Raw genomic sequence first — 16,230 nt, 5'->3', positions numbered from 1 at the left:
GAAGTATGCCGTAGGCCGCGCCTTCAGTACACACACACACACGCGTACACGCACACACACACACACACACACACGCACACACACACACACACACACACACACACACACACACACACACACACACGCACACACACACACACACACACACGCACACACACACACACACACACACACACACACACACACAGGAGATTAATTAATGCATTACATAAAAATGTCCTCACGCATGCACAAACAGATAAGTAAATGTACTTTAACATGCATGTGCAAAATGCACAGCTCGCATATGAGGATGTGAGCGCACCATGCAGGAACTTTTAACGCCCATGTTCATTTACACACACATTCACATACACAGTGATCGCAGCCGGGACACGCCTCATTGTCTGTCCATCTGTGTAAATACATCAATTCTGAATGCGAGAGGAGAGTGTGTGTTTACGTTGCTGCAAGTCTTTCCAGAGTTTTCGCTTCATTGTTTCTCCATTTCTCCTCCCTCCTCTCCTTTTTCACAGAAAAAAGACAGAAAGGACATTTGGATGTGACAGCAACCCGGCTCCCTGCATATTATCTTAATCTCCTGACAAAGCTAACAAGGCTTTCATATTTTGGTAGAAAATTAAAGCAAAAATATGAAAAATGAATGTTTACATTGAGCATGTCTGCAGAATGTGTTCAATCAATGGCTTTGTTTCCTTTACACTTAATACTGAGAGCTACAGATTCCAGTTTTTATGATGGCAATGTGCTGGGGTGAGGGCTCCCTTAGTGTAGTTAAACTGTGCCTCTCCCTAGATGCCAGAGAAGCAGTCAAAGAACCCTGAATGCAAATTTATGGGAGGATTCTGTAACGGTAAAGATGGCAGCCGTCCTGCAACTGCCCCCAAAGAGCCAATCAACCAATGCACCAGAAAATTTATTACCAACCTGCAACTGATGCTTGTGTGGCACTGAGGTTTACAACAGTTTCAAGTGTGTGGTGGCAGTAATGGACAGTTACACCCTTTTTAACCCCGTTTCTAATTTTTGTGCTAAACTAAGTTGTAGCAGAAGCACAAAAAACAATTTAAACCACAGTCCCACAGTGAGGAACTGCTCACTTTTGAACCGGCCTTTGCATCTTGTGCTTTCTGAAGAGAAAACAAACCTTTACGCTCCCGATCAGTTCCTCTGATGTCCTGGAGCGGCCTGTGCTGTAAAGCCTTCCAGAGGCTGTTAGTGCCAAAAATAATCTTATTCACCCCAGAGAAATAGCTGCTTTGTTTTTTATTCATTTAGTAAACTGAGGCTTCATTTAGGCAAGGTGACAATGTATCTACACCCCCCCCCCCCTTTTTTTTTTACAGTATATTATGATTTAATTGAGAAAACCAACAAACACATATTGTATAATCCCAAAAAGAAGCAATGCCATATACTAGAGTCAACTTTCCAAGATTACAACAGTTCATGCAGTGTGTGGTTGTTAAACTTATATTAGTTCAGCCTCCTTCTTGGTGTCTCTCAGTGCATCTACATCTTGGTGAGGAGCTAGTTGTCTGTTTGGCCGCTTGCTGCACCCTCCTTTCCAGACTCCTCTTCCAGCACCTTCCTCTGGAACTCCTGCACCAGGAAACACTTGGTGTGTTGAACACTGTACAGTTTACAGGTTATGTGATTTGTAGGTTGACAGTGAGCGTGTAGTGAGAGCATAAAGCGCACCAACACTCATCCCTGAGTGATATTTGATCGACAGTGGCAGTAAAAACAGATCAATGATCTCTCTACACCAGAATGAATGAATGACATGATACATTAGAAGCAAGCTTCAAAGCTACTGACAAGTCTCTTTATCCAGCACTGATCAATGACCCTGAATTGCAACTACTCTGTAACTTGATGACTTCGTCCATGAACCCTCGGTGTCTGATAAACAGCTCCGATCTTTAAAAAAAAGAAGCTTTTTCTGTGCTGCTGGAGCTTTGAAACTCTAGAAGCCTTGTGGCTGCTGAAGCTGTCACTCTGTGGTGTTGAGTCTCATAGTGTTAACAGTGAGTTTTAGCACAGCAACCACATCAAACAACAGCAGCTGCTCGATTTAATGTCAGCAGTTGGTTGTGATATCTACATGTGCTTGTCTGTCATCCTCACCCTGAATCTGTGCAGCCTTGTCAGTCTGTCTTGCAGAGTCTTCTCCTGGCTGGAGGTCAGCTCTGCTACATGAGTGCGCCACTGCTCCTCTTTCTCCTGAAATACCAACATCTGGTTTTAAAGACAGTCTCTATGTAAAAGACAGACACAACCACTGTGATACCACCCACTGCTTTGTGAAATCCCTTCTTTAAGCCTCAAAATGAGAATTTTAGCCAGCTTAACTGAAACTACACTATACTGCCAAAAGTATTTGCTCATCTGCCTTCACATGCATAAGAACTTGAGTAACATCCCATTCTTAATCCATAGGCTTTAATATCATGTCGGCCCACCCTTTGCAACTATAACAGCTTCAGCTCTTTCCACAAGGTTTAGGAGTGTTTACTGGAATTTTTGACCATACTTCTAGAAGCACATTTATGAGGTCAGACACTGATGTTGGACAAGTAGGCCTGGCTCACAGTCTCTGCTCTAATTCATCCCAAATGTGTTCTTGTCCATTAGACAGGAGAAGTGTAATTCATCACTCCAGAGAACATGTCTCCACTGCTCTAGAGTCCAGTGGTGGGGTGCTTTACACCCCTGCATCTGACACTTTGGATTGTGCTTGGTGATGTAAGGTTTGGATGCAGCTGCTCAGCCATGGAAACCCATTCCATGAAGCTCTCTATGCACTGGTCTTGAACTAAGCTGAAGGCCACGAGAGGTAAATGGACTAGTTCTTATATAGCGCTTTTCTACTCTAATGGAGGAATCAAAGCGCTTATACAACATGTTTGTATTCACCTATTCACACCCCATTCATACAAGAACTTCCATATGTAACTAAGCTAAGTGCTTATTATCTAACATTCACACACATTCACACTCCAACGCTTGTGTCGGAGAGCAACTTGGGGTTCAGCATCTTGCTCAAGGATACTTGGAGCAGCCGGAAATCCACCACCAACCTTCCAATTAGTAGGTGACCTGCTCTACCAACCTAAAGGTGGCTGTGGCTGAGGTCTGTAGTGATCTGCAGAAAGTTGGTGACTTCTGTGCACTACACCACTGTAGCTCAGAAGGTAGAGCACGCCAATAGGCAGGTTGGGGGTTCAATCCCTGGCTGCTCCAGTCTGCATGATAAAGTTCGGTACCCCCAGTTGCTCTCTGATGCATTCATTGAAGTATGAATGTGTTTGAATGTTTGATAGAAGGCACTTAGCTGTAGAAAAAAATGCTTGTATGAATGGATGAATGAGGCATGTTGGGTAGAGTAGAAAAGCACTACATAAGAATCAGTCCATTTACTATGCATGACCCCACTCTGTGATTTTTTTTTGTGGCGTACCACTTCATGGCTGAGTTGCTGTCGTTCCCAATTGCTTCCACTTCGTTATAACACCACTAACAGTTGACTGTGGAATTTTGTCAGGAAATTTCACAACTGGACTTGCTGCACAGGTGACATCCTATCACCTATGTCTGAGAGTGTCCCATTCTTTCACTGTTTGTAGAAGCAGTCTTCAAGCCTAGGTGCTTGGTTTATACACCTGTGGTCATACACCTGAAATCAATCATTTTGATGGGTGATTGAATACATTTGGCAATTTAGTTTTTGTACAGAGGTCATAAATCACATGAGCAGTGTGACCATTTTCTCATGAGTGTCATTACAATCTGAATTCTTAAGCAACCTGAGAAGTCACCTCCTGCTGGCCATCTGAAAGAATGCAAGTTTCACTTTTCAGACCCAGAGATCACATCTATATGTCAGCCTATACAAACAAATATCTGCACATTCAAGAGGAAATAAATGCAACCACCCACAATCATTCTCACTTAATCCTCAATAATATTTTGAAGCTGTGTAGGATTACTTTGAAGGCTAAATTTCCCCTGATACAGTCATATAACAATACATACATTCTACGGGGCTAGCACCTCAGAGCCTTGAGTAGGCGTATTTGTGTGTGTGATGAAAAGTTCTGGGTCTGCTGACGGGTGTGTGCCTGACCTCAAGTTGGATTCTTTTGGATCCAGTTTCCTGCCATGTGTTTGTGGGTATTTTTAAGTTGAATTTTCATGTGTGTGTGAGATAGTGAGAAACCTTTTAGTCTAATGTATGAAAGATATGACATGGGATACATATGAGAAGGCTGAGGCCAGTTGCTCTCAATGAACAGCGCCTGTCATTGATTAACGTTTCTGTCATGCTGTGTGTGGGTCTGGGGAGCCGTAATGTTTAGAGGAAGTTGATGTGTGCAAGGGAGTCATTTACTTTAATGTCAGTCAGTTTAAATAGGAAGACTCGCTGACACATATGGAGTGAAGGTGAAAGTAGTTAAACTGTTACCTCCCCAGTTACATAGTAAATGTGCAAACACACTTTTGGGCGAAGAACCAGGACATTCTTTCCTTGAAGGCCTTTGAATGATGCGTTCAGGATGTGTGGGGGGAAAAAAAGGATATGGGGTAGCAGTCTTGGAGCAAATTTGTTCAGACTGGCAATCATTGGCAAGTTGAATTGGGCTGATTGATTTCTGTCTAGTGACAACTTCATGGGAGCAATTTGCCATCTGGTAAGTTGTGGTGATTGTGGAGTGTCAGTGTGAGGATCAGTCAGAGAGTCTTCGGGTTGAAAATATAAACTGTCAGCAGACGTGTTACTGTGGTAATTACTAAAACTACAGATGTGGTTAAGCTGAATCACGTGAACAGCAGCCACACAGAAACCAATGCCAGGCTGTTTCAGACAAATGGAGTGTAAAAAAGCTCCGCCTGCTGCTGGAGAACTTTACATGGAATATTGGTTGGAAGTGGGCAGCAACATGTGATCAGTGGTATCAATTCCTTCATCCTGCAGGAACTGCCTGCATACTCTCTCCACGTGAGGCCGGGCATTGTCATGCACCAGGAGGAACCCAGGACCCACTGCACCAGGGTGGGGTCTGACAATGAGTCCAAGGATTTCATCTTGATACCTAATGGCAGTCAGGGTGTTGTTGCCTTGCCTGTAGAGGTCTGTGCATCCCTCCATAGACATGCTTCACCAGACCATCACTGACCCACCACCAAACCAGTCACGCTGAATGATGTTACAGGCAGCACAATGTTCTCCAGGACTTCTCCAGACCTTTTCACATCTGTCAAATGTGAAAAGGTCTGCTCTGATCTTGTAAAGCACAGGGCACCAGTGGTGGACCTGCCAATTCTGGTATTCTATGACAAATACCAGATGGGCTCCAAGGTGCCAGGCAGTGAGCACAGGGTCAGCTAGAGAACAGTGGGCCACCTTCATGAAGTTGTCATGTTTGCCTGAAGATCATAGGCGTCCAAATACTGATTTTTTGGCCTAGTCCCTTGTGCAGAGATTTCTCTTCATTCTCGGAATCTTCTTCTTCTTTCGGCTGCTCCCTTTAGAGATTTCCAAAGTGATTCTGCCTCCATCTCACCCTACACCTACAGGAGCATCCTCCTCTGCACATTTCAGCCTTGCCTCTTAAGCTTTGTCTCCAAACCACCCAACCTGAGCTGTCCCTCAGACATATTCATTCCTAATCTTGTCTATCTTCGTCACTCCCAATGAAAATCTTAACATCTCTGGCTCTTCCACCTCCAGCTTTGCCACCTGTCTTTTGGTCATTGCACTGTCTCCAAACCATACATCACAGCAGGTCTCACTGCCATCCTCTATATCAGGGATCCTCAAATCCAGGCCTCCAGGGCCGGTGTCCTGCAGGTTTTAGATGTGTCTCTGCTTCAACACACCTGAGTCAAATATAGAAGTCATTAGCAGGACTCTGGAGAACTTTGATTCAGGTGTGTTGGATCAGGGACACATCTAAAAGCTGCAGGACACCGGCCCTCGAGGCCTGGATTTGAGGATCCCTGCTCTAAATCATCCCTTTCATTCTTGCTGTTATCCTTCTTTCACAGCCATACAGATTCTCATCATATAATATTCTGTACTGTAGATGATGACAATTTAAAGTTGTTCCACACTCTGTAGTTTTTCTTTTTAGACTCAGTTCTGTTGCTGACCTGTTGCCAGTTTACCTCATTACTTTCAAAATGTTCCTCCACCTGTTTTCTTTTTAGTACTTTTTACTTTTCCAGCATTTTTTTGCATTTCCAGCATCCTAACTTTTTTTTTGCAGTTTACACAGTGTTTGGGGGGTTTGGGGGTTGCATTTCCTAACTAATTTATCTGGTAATAGTAAATTTAAAGCAGCTAAATGCAATTCAAAGTCATGAATTAAACTGTACTCACTGGCCACTGTTTCCTGCAGGAGCCTGTTTATTTTCTGCATGCAAATTGAATTGTAACATTAGGAAGTGAAGACTGTGTCACAGCATCTTTTGTTAATAATCACTAATAATTTGGCAAAGTTTGCACAAATCCAGATGTGTATTGTACATGTACAATATTAGATGACAGAAGGTCATAATTATTGTTTTCCACCGGAAAGCTCTACAAACATTTTAATCTGCGGTACATGTGTGAAATGTACCAAAGTTTGGTGATAAACTGTGAGATCAAATATTTCTGGAAGAGGATCATACTTGGTTAACAGTGTTCTGTCATCCTGCAGAAGACTGAACCTGCTGTGAGCCATTAAAAAACTGACAGTGAAAACATAATTCCCACAGGGAGCTTTTGGGAACTGAAAGGTGAAGAAATGTGAAATCCATTAGAATTAAAGCGCAGACGCTGTTTGTACAAATAAAGAAGTGAATGTCTTTCAACACATGTTGGAGGAGTTGACACACATATCTTCCATGTTACTGAGGCATAAACTGTAACTATGATCCAACAGATTGTATACAGCTATAACTTCCTGTATTAACAGAGAATGATCCTCATCAGTCCAAATAGCTCTCAAGCTTGGGGGGGGGGGGGGATAATCATCACTTTGATAATCAGATAATCATCACTTTGAACCAAACATCACTTCTGAGAAAGGAAAAAGGTTTCAGGAATTTTCAGTAGTTCCAGGTCTAATTAAAACTTTAGATATTCAAAGTGAAGACAAGAAAACTCGAAGGAATTCAGAAATCTGTTTATGTCTGCGGAAAGAAGTAAGGACACACAGAAGGTGTTGACATTTCTTTGAAACTCGGCTCCGTCCGTTACAATCAGAGGTAAGAAAGAAGGATGTAGCAGCTGACCTGTTATCATTCTGCACTCCATTATTTTTTTCCGGTTTGCACAGGAAAGAACTGTGCAAGCTGAGAAAAGCTGCAGCAAACACACAGTTTACAAAGCAGAATGCCTTCTTCATATGGTCTCAGTTGCTCAACAGTTTGCGGCCTGCTGCTGGAATACAAATGTGATGCGCCTTGGTATTGTCTTGCTAAAATAATGAATTCCTGAAAAAGATGTCTTTTGGACAGCAGCGCTCCTTCACAGACGTGCAAGTTACCTGTGCCATTCACACTAATGCCCCTCCCATCACAGATTCTGGCATTTGAACTGTCAGCTGACAGCAAGCAGGATGTTCTACTTTGTCTCATTCAATCTTAAAGGCCCAGAGAAAACAGCAGCTTTCTTGGCTGCACAGTATGAGTTGTAACTTGAAATTATGGGCACGGCTATGAACTGTGCTCACTGGCAATGGTTTTCAGGATTGTACTCGAGCCCATGCAAAGTCTTTCACTAGAGACTCATAATCCTTTTTTTAAAAGCAGTTTTTAATGCAGTGCCAAAGTCGAGCAGTTCAAAAGAATCTAATGTAACCAGTAGTACAGTACTAATGCTGTAACTGCTTCCGTGTCTCTGCGCTAAAGGCTTTTAATTCAGGTGACATCAGACACTTATGCAAGACTTAAAAAAAAAGAGGTTTGTGCTTGCAATCATTATTTAGTGAGTGTGCTGATAATAGTTCATAATTCAGCTAAAATAGGATCTAAACCAAGAATGTTTGGGTCGACACACTAAGAACTCTTCACCCCTCCCAGAGGACTAAATTGGAAAGAGCTTTTAAAGGTACCCTGGTCATCCATTAAGCCATTTTGCTTGGGTATAGCTTCATTGTAATTCACTCGTTAAATCTGAGTGTTGACTTCCAAACATTACAGTGGGTTTCTGGTATTTATAAGGCTCGATTGTGGCATTCTAGTGGTGAGCAAGTGTGACATTGTATCCAGATTAACGCTTGTCCAAAGGAGACTGGGGGTCTGTTCAGGTTCAGGTTGCTTGTCTGCATCAACTGTATGTATATTTGTGTTCTCTGTGCACATGTCAGAGGTCATAAGTTGCCGAGTCCATGTGCATTTGTGTATACTTTTCGTGTGTGGGTCTGGGTTAAGTCAGGGTTCAGCGGAGAGTGCATTCCATACTGCTGTGAGAGTGACGGTCTACTCTGTCAGGGTAAATGTTGTCATCAGCTTCCTGCCCTTTTTTGTTATTCTGTAGAGGAGTGGAAACACTGACAGCAACAGCAAGCCCACGTACCCTGTTGACCTGACACGCTCTTGTCAAAAATCAGGCAACTGCTCAAAGCGGTCACAGCTGTTTTGTGTATGTGTGCATTCCAAATCCATGAGCGTATCCATCTGTTTTGGCAACTGTTTATCTGTTGTGTTTTGAATAAGTCCACGGTACACACATACTACTTTTTTTCATATTCACAAATGCCTGTTTCTCTCGCTGCTACGTGTGTGTCTACATGCACATTCAAAGCAACTGATAAACCGCAGCAGTCTTGACAGAGGGCCAGAGTTGCATTTCCTAGACTATTAATTCCATGGAAGTCGATCTGATTTTGCCTTAAGCGATAAAGTGAATCTCAACGGTAAATTAAAATTCATTGATCTGGCGTCACATCACGGCCTGTCTGCCTGATTGTTCAGCGCTCTGTTTCTATTAGGCTGATTATTACAGCCGGGTCTCACGAAAAGCTAAACACACCGTCTTTAAACGTGAATAATGGGCTGCCTTCACAGCAAAGATTAAGCAGAGGGGGGGTTCACATTTGGTAATTGCTAATAATTTATTAAGAAAGATCATTTTCACACAAAATCCTTGGCTGAGGGCTTTAAAAAATTGCATTTAAAAGGGCTGTGTTATGGAAAGCATCCTCCTGATGAAATAACATTCAATCATTAAACGCTTTGAAGAGCTCAGACCCTTCGATGCCTGGCTTCCATTAAATAGTGCTGACGGCCAGGTCGATCTATCACCACACCAGTTACATTCATTTACTACTGTTTGGCTACTGGGTGAAACCTGTGTGTTTGTGTGTGTGTGTGCGTGCACAAGCACACGTGCGTGTGTATGTAACAAGCATGTGGTCTAAGAAGAAACAAGTGCAAGCTGTTGGGACTAAGCTGGTGTCGGTTAGCACAACCCTTCATGCTGTGCCAAAGGTTGAAAGTGAAGAAGCTGTTTGTTTAGCAGATGTACAGACTTGTAGCATGTGTATCATCCGTGTGTGTGTGTGTGTGTGTGTGTGTGTGTGTGTACACTCACCTTCTTGCTCGCTTCTATTTCTCTCAGTCTGCTTTTTTCCTGCTGCTCCCTTTCTAATTGCCTGCGGACCTAAATCACACACACACACACACACACACATACACACACACATATTTGCACATCATAAGTGGAGTGTAATGTTTGATTCTGTCACCCTCGGCTTACCCTCTCCTCCTTCTTGTCTCTCCAGTCGTCCTCTAAAGCTGCCGCTCCTTCTGTCTTTTCTTCTCTTGTCCTTTCTGAGATTCCCAGAAATGCATAGTCCTCCTCTCTACACAAACCTCTCATTGACTAGAACCAGAAAAGCAACTTTTGTGAGTGTCATTAAACGGTGTTAGCACTGGAATACAGAGGCAATAAATGCGGTGGTGACTTATGGATAGTTTCAGGATTTAGAAACAAAACTTGAGACTTGTAAAAGTCACACTTATATGCAGCATTCATCCTCACATTTTTTTTAAACACACCACACTTTGTCGGAGACTCCAACAAACAGATGAAATCCCTGCTGTGTGCCTGCTACACAGCTTCTGTTTATACATATATGACACACGCTACATTAGTGCAAAGCTCTCCTCAAAGGCTTTGACAAAATTACTTAATGACAAAATCCAGTGATGCAAACTAACCAGGCCAGTTGTTCAGTTTGTGCTGCTTGTTGAGCCTTACTGGTTTTCTTCATTCATAAATTTGGGTGAAATTAAAGGAAAAAAATGGCCTGTGCCACTATCCACAGTTCAGTAGTGGCCAGGGTAGCCAGTTCCCAGCAAACTACTTGTGGGGCAAAGACTGTGTTTGTGTAGGAAAGCGTGGGACAAGTAGTTTTAAAATTTTTACATATCCCCTTAAAAATAAACAGGCAGATTACAGTTTTTGCATGTAGTACATGAGGGGAAATCATGTTTTATTTAGATGCAACCTTCCCAGTTCTCATGCTAAGTACCTTAAGGATAAAAGGAAGCCTAAGTTTTTTCTTTGTGACCCATGCCATAGTTTACTTGTACTTTTGTATTCACTTTCTTGAATCCAGTACCTGGAAACACTGCTGGGAACAGTTATTTCATCTGCTGTTCTGTGGTAACCAAGTACTTTCCTAGTGTACTTTCATTTATATTGTGCTTTTCTCACCAATGCAAAGCAATTTTGACAATTTTCTCCAACACATCCATGTCTTTGGACTGCAGTTATTAAACTCTGGCTGTCTTTTACCATGAAGCCATCCTTCCCTGCTTTCTTCATATTCACTGGGTAAAAGCCAGCTTTAACAAAAATGCGTGTCCTGTAATGCTGGCATTTGTAAACTTGAACAAATCAAATGTGGGACATTGTCAATAGAATACATGCTTCTACTGGGGTCATCAAATAGTTTCATGAATATAAAAATTACCCCAATCAGCTGCTATGGCCTCACAAGATCTCAACTCAAATGACAAATACACATGCAGAACCAATGCACTGTGGAAATGGAAGCTGTTTACTTGATTATCCTGCCTTTCTTTTATTGTTTTTTCTCAGAAATGTTCTACTTAATGTGATTTAAGGATAATCATCCGCCTCATTGGTGAAAAATAAACACATGAAGAAACTTTCGACCCCATCCCTTTATCTTTACACTACTTTAGTCCCAGCAGCATGTAACATACCTTTGACATGGGAATGCCTTGAAACTGCTTCAGGTGAGTCATCTTAACCAACAACAGATCTGCGGCTGGTGACACACAGATATTCACATTTTATTAAGTCTCAGTGATGCTTTTATGTCATAAGTTTCATTTTCTGTCAAAAGCTGTGAGAATAATAAATAAATAAATAAAACAGCTGATTACTCACCTGTGTCCTATTGTTTTCTCAGTGCGTTTTGATCTCCCTCTCACCTCTCTCTTATTGCATCCTCTTCCACAGATGCGTCCTCACAGAGCTCCGAGTTCCGACAGATCCTGGTCAGAGTCGTAGCAGTTTTTATACAGTGACATCACGCCACTTAAATGGTAGTCATTTCCACAGTGCAGTGACAGAATTACCACTGTCCTACTAATCAAAAGTCAAGAAACCAGAAGAGCATAATGAATAGTTGACACTTTTTAAAAATTAAGTTTGCAGGTCATTGTGTCTTAACCAAGGTCACAGATGACGCTATGCTGGCTTTTGTCCAAATAAAAAAAAAAATCTACCTACTGTAGCAGCACCTTAAAAGTTTTGATATGCATATTTTCCCAAAGTTGGAACTATTTTTTTTAAAAAGAACAAAACAAACAACAATACAGGAAGGCTGACTCTTTGTAAGCTCAGGTACAGAGCAGCATGAGTTTAGTCCACAGTGGTCAGAAAAAGGTGAACGCTTTGTGAATATCCAGCTTCATTCAGCCTGCATCCTGCTGCCGTGTTACTCGTCCCCTCCGGGATGAATGAAGTTCATGATATTCTGTTACTTTAATTAACACCATTTTCGGTAGGCTGCTGAAAAGGAGCCTGACAGCCACATTAGCTGCTCTTGTGATGGATGTGCAGTACTGAGGCTCTGAATGTTTCCACCAAATGCATTCTGTCACAGTGTTGTTGCATCGCTGCTGCATCAGCTCAGATCAGGACACGTGACCAAGAGAAGTCCGAGCAGAATGAAACTTTTCAGCAATCTTTCCTTTCTGTGTAAATTCAAGTTCACATTCAGAATAAAAAGCAGATCTAAATGATATTATTGGCTACTGTCGATAAGTGTGATAAAAGCATGAACCACAGGGAAAATATTTTGCATGAAACTGATTGCAGCAGCCTCCTGGATTGCAGAATGAAGCCAACACTGACGTGCTCAAAACTGCAGCTCCTCAAATCGCCGCCTGACATTGGCTCCACACGGACTCGATCCCCACAGATTCTGGTGTAAAAATATTCTTGCAGAGAAATCTGGCCTGCTGTCTGATTCAGACCATTCAAAAAGTTTCTGCTTCAGTTTTGGTGAGTAGAGTTCTACTATTTTATTAGGTCTATTCTAGTCTAGGTGGATGTTGGAGTGGTGGAGAGGTTGAACTGGCGGGTAAAGATGCAAGGCAGCAGTGGAACTGACATATCAGATGGGAAATTCAGCAGCTTAAATGGACCATCAAATTGCGAGGGTGTGTTTGGTATATTATGTAAGGAGAGTGAGGCATGTGGGCATGGAGCTACATTTTTGCATATTTGTATTGGTATGTAACCCATAATGACACACTGCATCCCTGAAAAACATGTATTTCTGTGGACCACAGTGAGAGACTTCTGCTGGCTGCTTTTTCACTGCTCATCTTTGAGCCTTCTCCTTACCCCAACAGGTGAGGCAGATGGTCATTCTCTCTGATGCTGCTTCTGCCATAGCTTTTTCCCCCTCCCCGCTATTCCTGTTTTATGTACGGGATTTGCTTGTTACAAGGTGCTACGATTTTGTCTTGTCATATAGCTATAAAAAGGTTTCTGTAAGTTGTTAACCCCCAGAAACAACAAACTCAGTGAACAATCACAGGCCATGACACCACATGACAAACTGTTTTAGTGTGCCTGCATGTTAGATTGAAACCCGCACTGCCTAAATGAAAGCCATGCATACTATGTGCTGCCTAAAACACTTGGTAATGATCAAAGATAATCAGTAACATACTAACTGCATGAGTTTTGGTCATAACATAAGGAGGCAATAAATAAGAGATAACTATGAGGACAATAATGTCACAGTGAAAGTATCAGTGTCGGTCTGCTAAACTGTATGTGATTCATGTGATTACTGTACACATCACTTGCAATGATTTCTGAGCATTTTGTTTGTGCTCCTTCTCATCCCACACTCACAAAAAACGCGTCTCCATACATGGACTGTGTATTCAGTCACTGTCATTACTACCCTCTTGGACTCTTTCATGCTACTGTAATCCATTTCTATTATAACAGCTTTTCACATGGTCTTTTTTTGGGCATGTGGGAAAAAATGCTCAGGAGAAGCATACTTCTGTCTTAGCTTTTCTCAAACTTGGTGCAGTAACTGTAAAATAGAGCACAGAATGAATTACAGAATGTATTTACATTTGCAACCTGTTGGAGTACTGCAGTATGTGAGCATACCAGTGCCTGCATAGACTGGCTGTGCATTTCATTCAAGGAAGGAGCTCAAGGTCCCACCGGGCCCCTGATCCTGGTTCCCATCCATCCTTTTTTGCCCAATGGCATCAGGCTGAGCAAGGTAGCCCAGATGTCTTTCTACTCAATCACTTCCTGCAGCTTTTCCCTGGAGGCTCCCAAAATGTCTGAGAAAGTCCTCCCAAGTAAAATGAGCCATTTGTCTGAGCAACAGAGGACATGTTTTTATTCCAACTAATGAGCCTGTTAGTGTAAACACATACAGTGTCCTTAATGAACTCAAAATTTTAGCCCACATACTTTCATTTTAATAACTTCTACTTTTTTTTTCCCTTTTTTTTTTCAATGAAAACATTTTCCACATAAGACTGGCCAGATGTTTGAAATCTATTTTTTTTATTTAGTAGTGTTGTGATTGCTATATCAGTTATGTTGTATTTAAGCTTTGATTGTTGTGGATGTGTGCCTGCATTTTCAGGATTATTGTTATTGGTAATGAAGCGGTGTTTGAGGCACTGCTGTGTAACAAAGAATTAAATATGCCTCCATGCTGGTATTTCAATGTGCAAGTACTTCTGATGCTCATTGAAAAATCTCTCATGGGCACATTTTCTGTCACCTCTCACTTAATTTGCTACACTTTACTTTTTGTTGTTCTTTATGACTTATTTTAATTATTGCACTCAAAATTCACACATGATTACAGCTTAAAGAGGACCTGTCATGCTCTTTTACAGGTAGACATTTTGCAGTTCTACTAGACTAGCTTTGCATGGACCACAGTTTAAAATACTTTTTATCTTATGTTGGTTTATTCCAGCTTTGAAGGTCATCCTCAGGCTGGAAAATGTTTTGTTTTGTTTTGTTTTTCTGGTTGGCTGCTTCTCAAAAACAGAAAGTCTGACTGCAGATGGGTGCGGCTATCTGCCTGAGATGCTGAGATGATCATATCAGGGATCTCTGAATGACATCATGCAGAGCCAAGAGGAGAAAAAGTAAACTGAAGCGGTCTGAAGTCAGAGCTTTTAGCTGACATGGACATACACTGAACTCACTGTTTGAAACTTTGACCATGTTTAATATGAACGTATTAAACATTTTTTTTTCTTTTCTTATTTTTTAAGTAAGACCAACTATTTCACAGTAATACAGAGTGCAGAGGACTAATTGTATCCAGGATCTCATTCTCATGGGCGTTATCCCAAGCTCATGACTGCAGCACAGCGTTGGAACTTACGTAGATTGGCAGGTAAGTTCAAAGCTTAACTACCTCTTCCCCACAACATTAGTGTAACACCTGATGCAGCAATCAATCTGTCAGCCTCTGTTAGCACATGCTACCCTAACCTCTGAACACAAGCCTGAGACACCTGAACTCCTCTTCAAGAAGTAATTTTAGTTTTGATCCACTTTGTATTCTCAGTTTACTTCACTGGATAAGTGATAAATATATAAATAGGATGAAGGATTATATAAGAATAGCCTTTGTTGAGTGGTTCAGTTGGAATAATGTAAGACAGCTTCTGCAACAAACTTATCAACTCCAAATCCTGAGAAGGCACAAAAACAAAAACAAAACCCCCATAAAATATGATCACAGTAGACTCAGATGCCACAACTTCCTCCAAACTTTTTATGAGAACTGAATGTTCTGTTGGTTCTTCAGTGATAGCCACTCACAGCTGCAGATAAATACTCACTACAAAGTTTTATTCAGCGCAGAGGTTAACTGAAGTGCATCACAGCTTTGGCCCGATGCCCGTCTATCATCATATGCCTTTACATTAGAGAGATCTTATTGGTTGAGTGAACTCAGATGTGAGTGTGTTGTGACCTGGTGTAACTCTTCTTAAAAGCTTTTGTCAGGAACCATCCTAACATGCTTTATGTCTTAACGCCTGATCCCTCTGTCACTAAGTCGTCCTTTGCAAGAGGCTTAACTTCCTATCTGTATACGTTGTCCAGCATAGCTGCAAGGCCCAGTGGGTTCTGTTTCACCCATGAGACGAGTCATTACAGAGCAAGTGAAAGTGTGTGCTTGTGTGTGTGTGTGAGCCCACAGATGGTGACCACAGGGATCTGAAAATCCCCCCTTTTTTGCCTTTTACACATGTGCATCAGTGTGTGGCTCCAAACTGACCAGTTCAAACATTAAGATTGTGTGGATCAAGCTGCAACCCACAGGACCCATAGGATCTTCTTAAGTATCCTAGTGCCAGACACCATAGGACACCCCCAGAGCTTACATGTCCATGCCTCCCATGTTTCCCGTGTGTGTGTGTGTGTGTGTGTGTGTGTGTGTGTGTGTGTGTGTGTGTTTGTGTTTGCAGATCATGTTATCTTATCCCAGGCAGAATAGTTTTGTGACTGTATGACTGTTGTTGGCACTACTTGGACAATCCCCTGACCTCAATCTCTGTCGGGGCAGGATGTGTATGTGGGTGATTTTCTTTGGATGCTGCGCGGGCAAGGCTGTGCTGGAACACCATGCCAATCCCAGCAGAAAAACTATGCTTGCATGTATGCATGTGTCTGGGCTTATT

The 16,230-nt window shown here is 42.0% G+C and overlaps 1 protein-coding gene across 1 annotated transcript; it reads right to left on the bottom strand.

Annotated features, from left to right (window-relative positions):
• Positions 1-1,466: 1,466 nt before the first annotated feature.
• LOC115773184 (chromatin assembly factor 1 subunit rlf2) lies at positions 1,467-11,509 on the bottom strand. The gene is made up of 6 exons (XM_030719711.1): positions 11,417-11,509; positions 11,230-11,294; positions 9,752-9,877; positions 9,587-9,655; positions 2,131-2,226; positions 1,467-1,602 (listed from the first exon to the last, which is right to left on the bottom strand). The coding sequence occupies exons 2-6, from the start codon at positions 11,269-11,271 to the stop codon at positions 1,531-1,533; spliced, it is 405 nt and encodes a 134-aa protein (XP_030575571.1). The 5' UTR covers positions 11,272-11,294; positions 11,417-11,509; the 3' UTR covers positions 1,467-1,530.
• Between the last annotated feature and the right edge of the window lie 4,721 nt (positions 11,510-16,230).

Source organism: Archocentrus centrarchus, chromosome 23 (assembly GCF_007364275.1).
Source record: "Archocentrus centrarchus isolate MPI-CPG fArcCen1 chromosome 23, fArcCen1, whole genome shotgun sequence".
NCBI classification, from domain to species: Eukaryota; Metazoa; Chordata; class Actinopteri; order Cichliformes; family Cichlidae; genus Archocentrus; species Archocentrus centrarchus.
The sequence above is the reverse complement of the archived record's forward strand: the minus strand, read 5'-3'. Positions and strand labels throughout refer to the sequence as shown.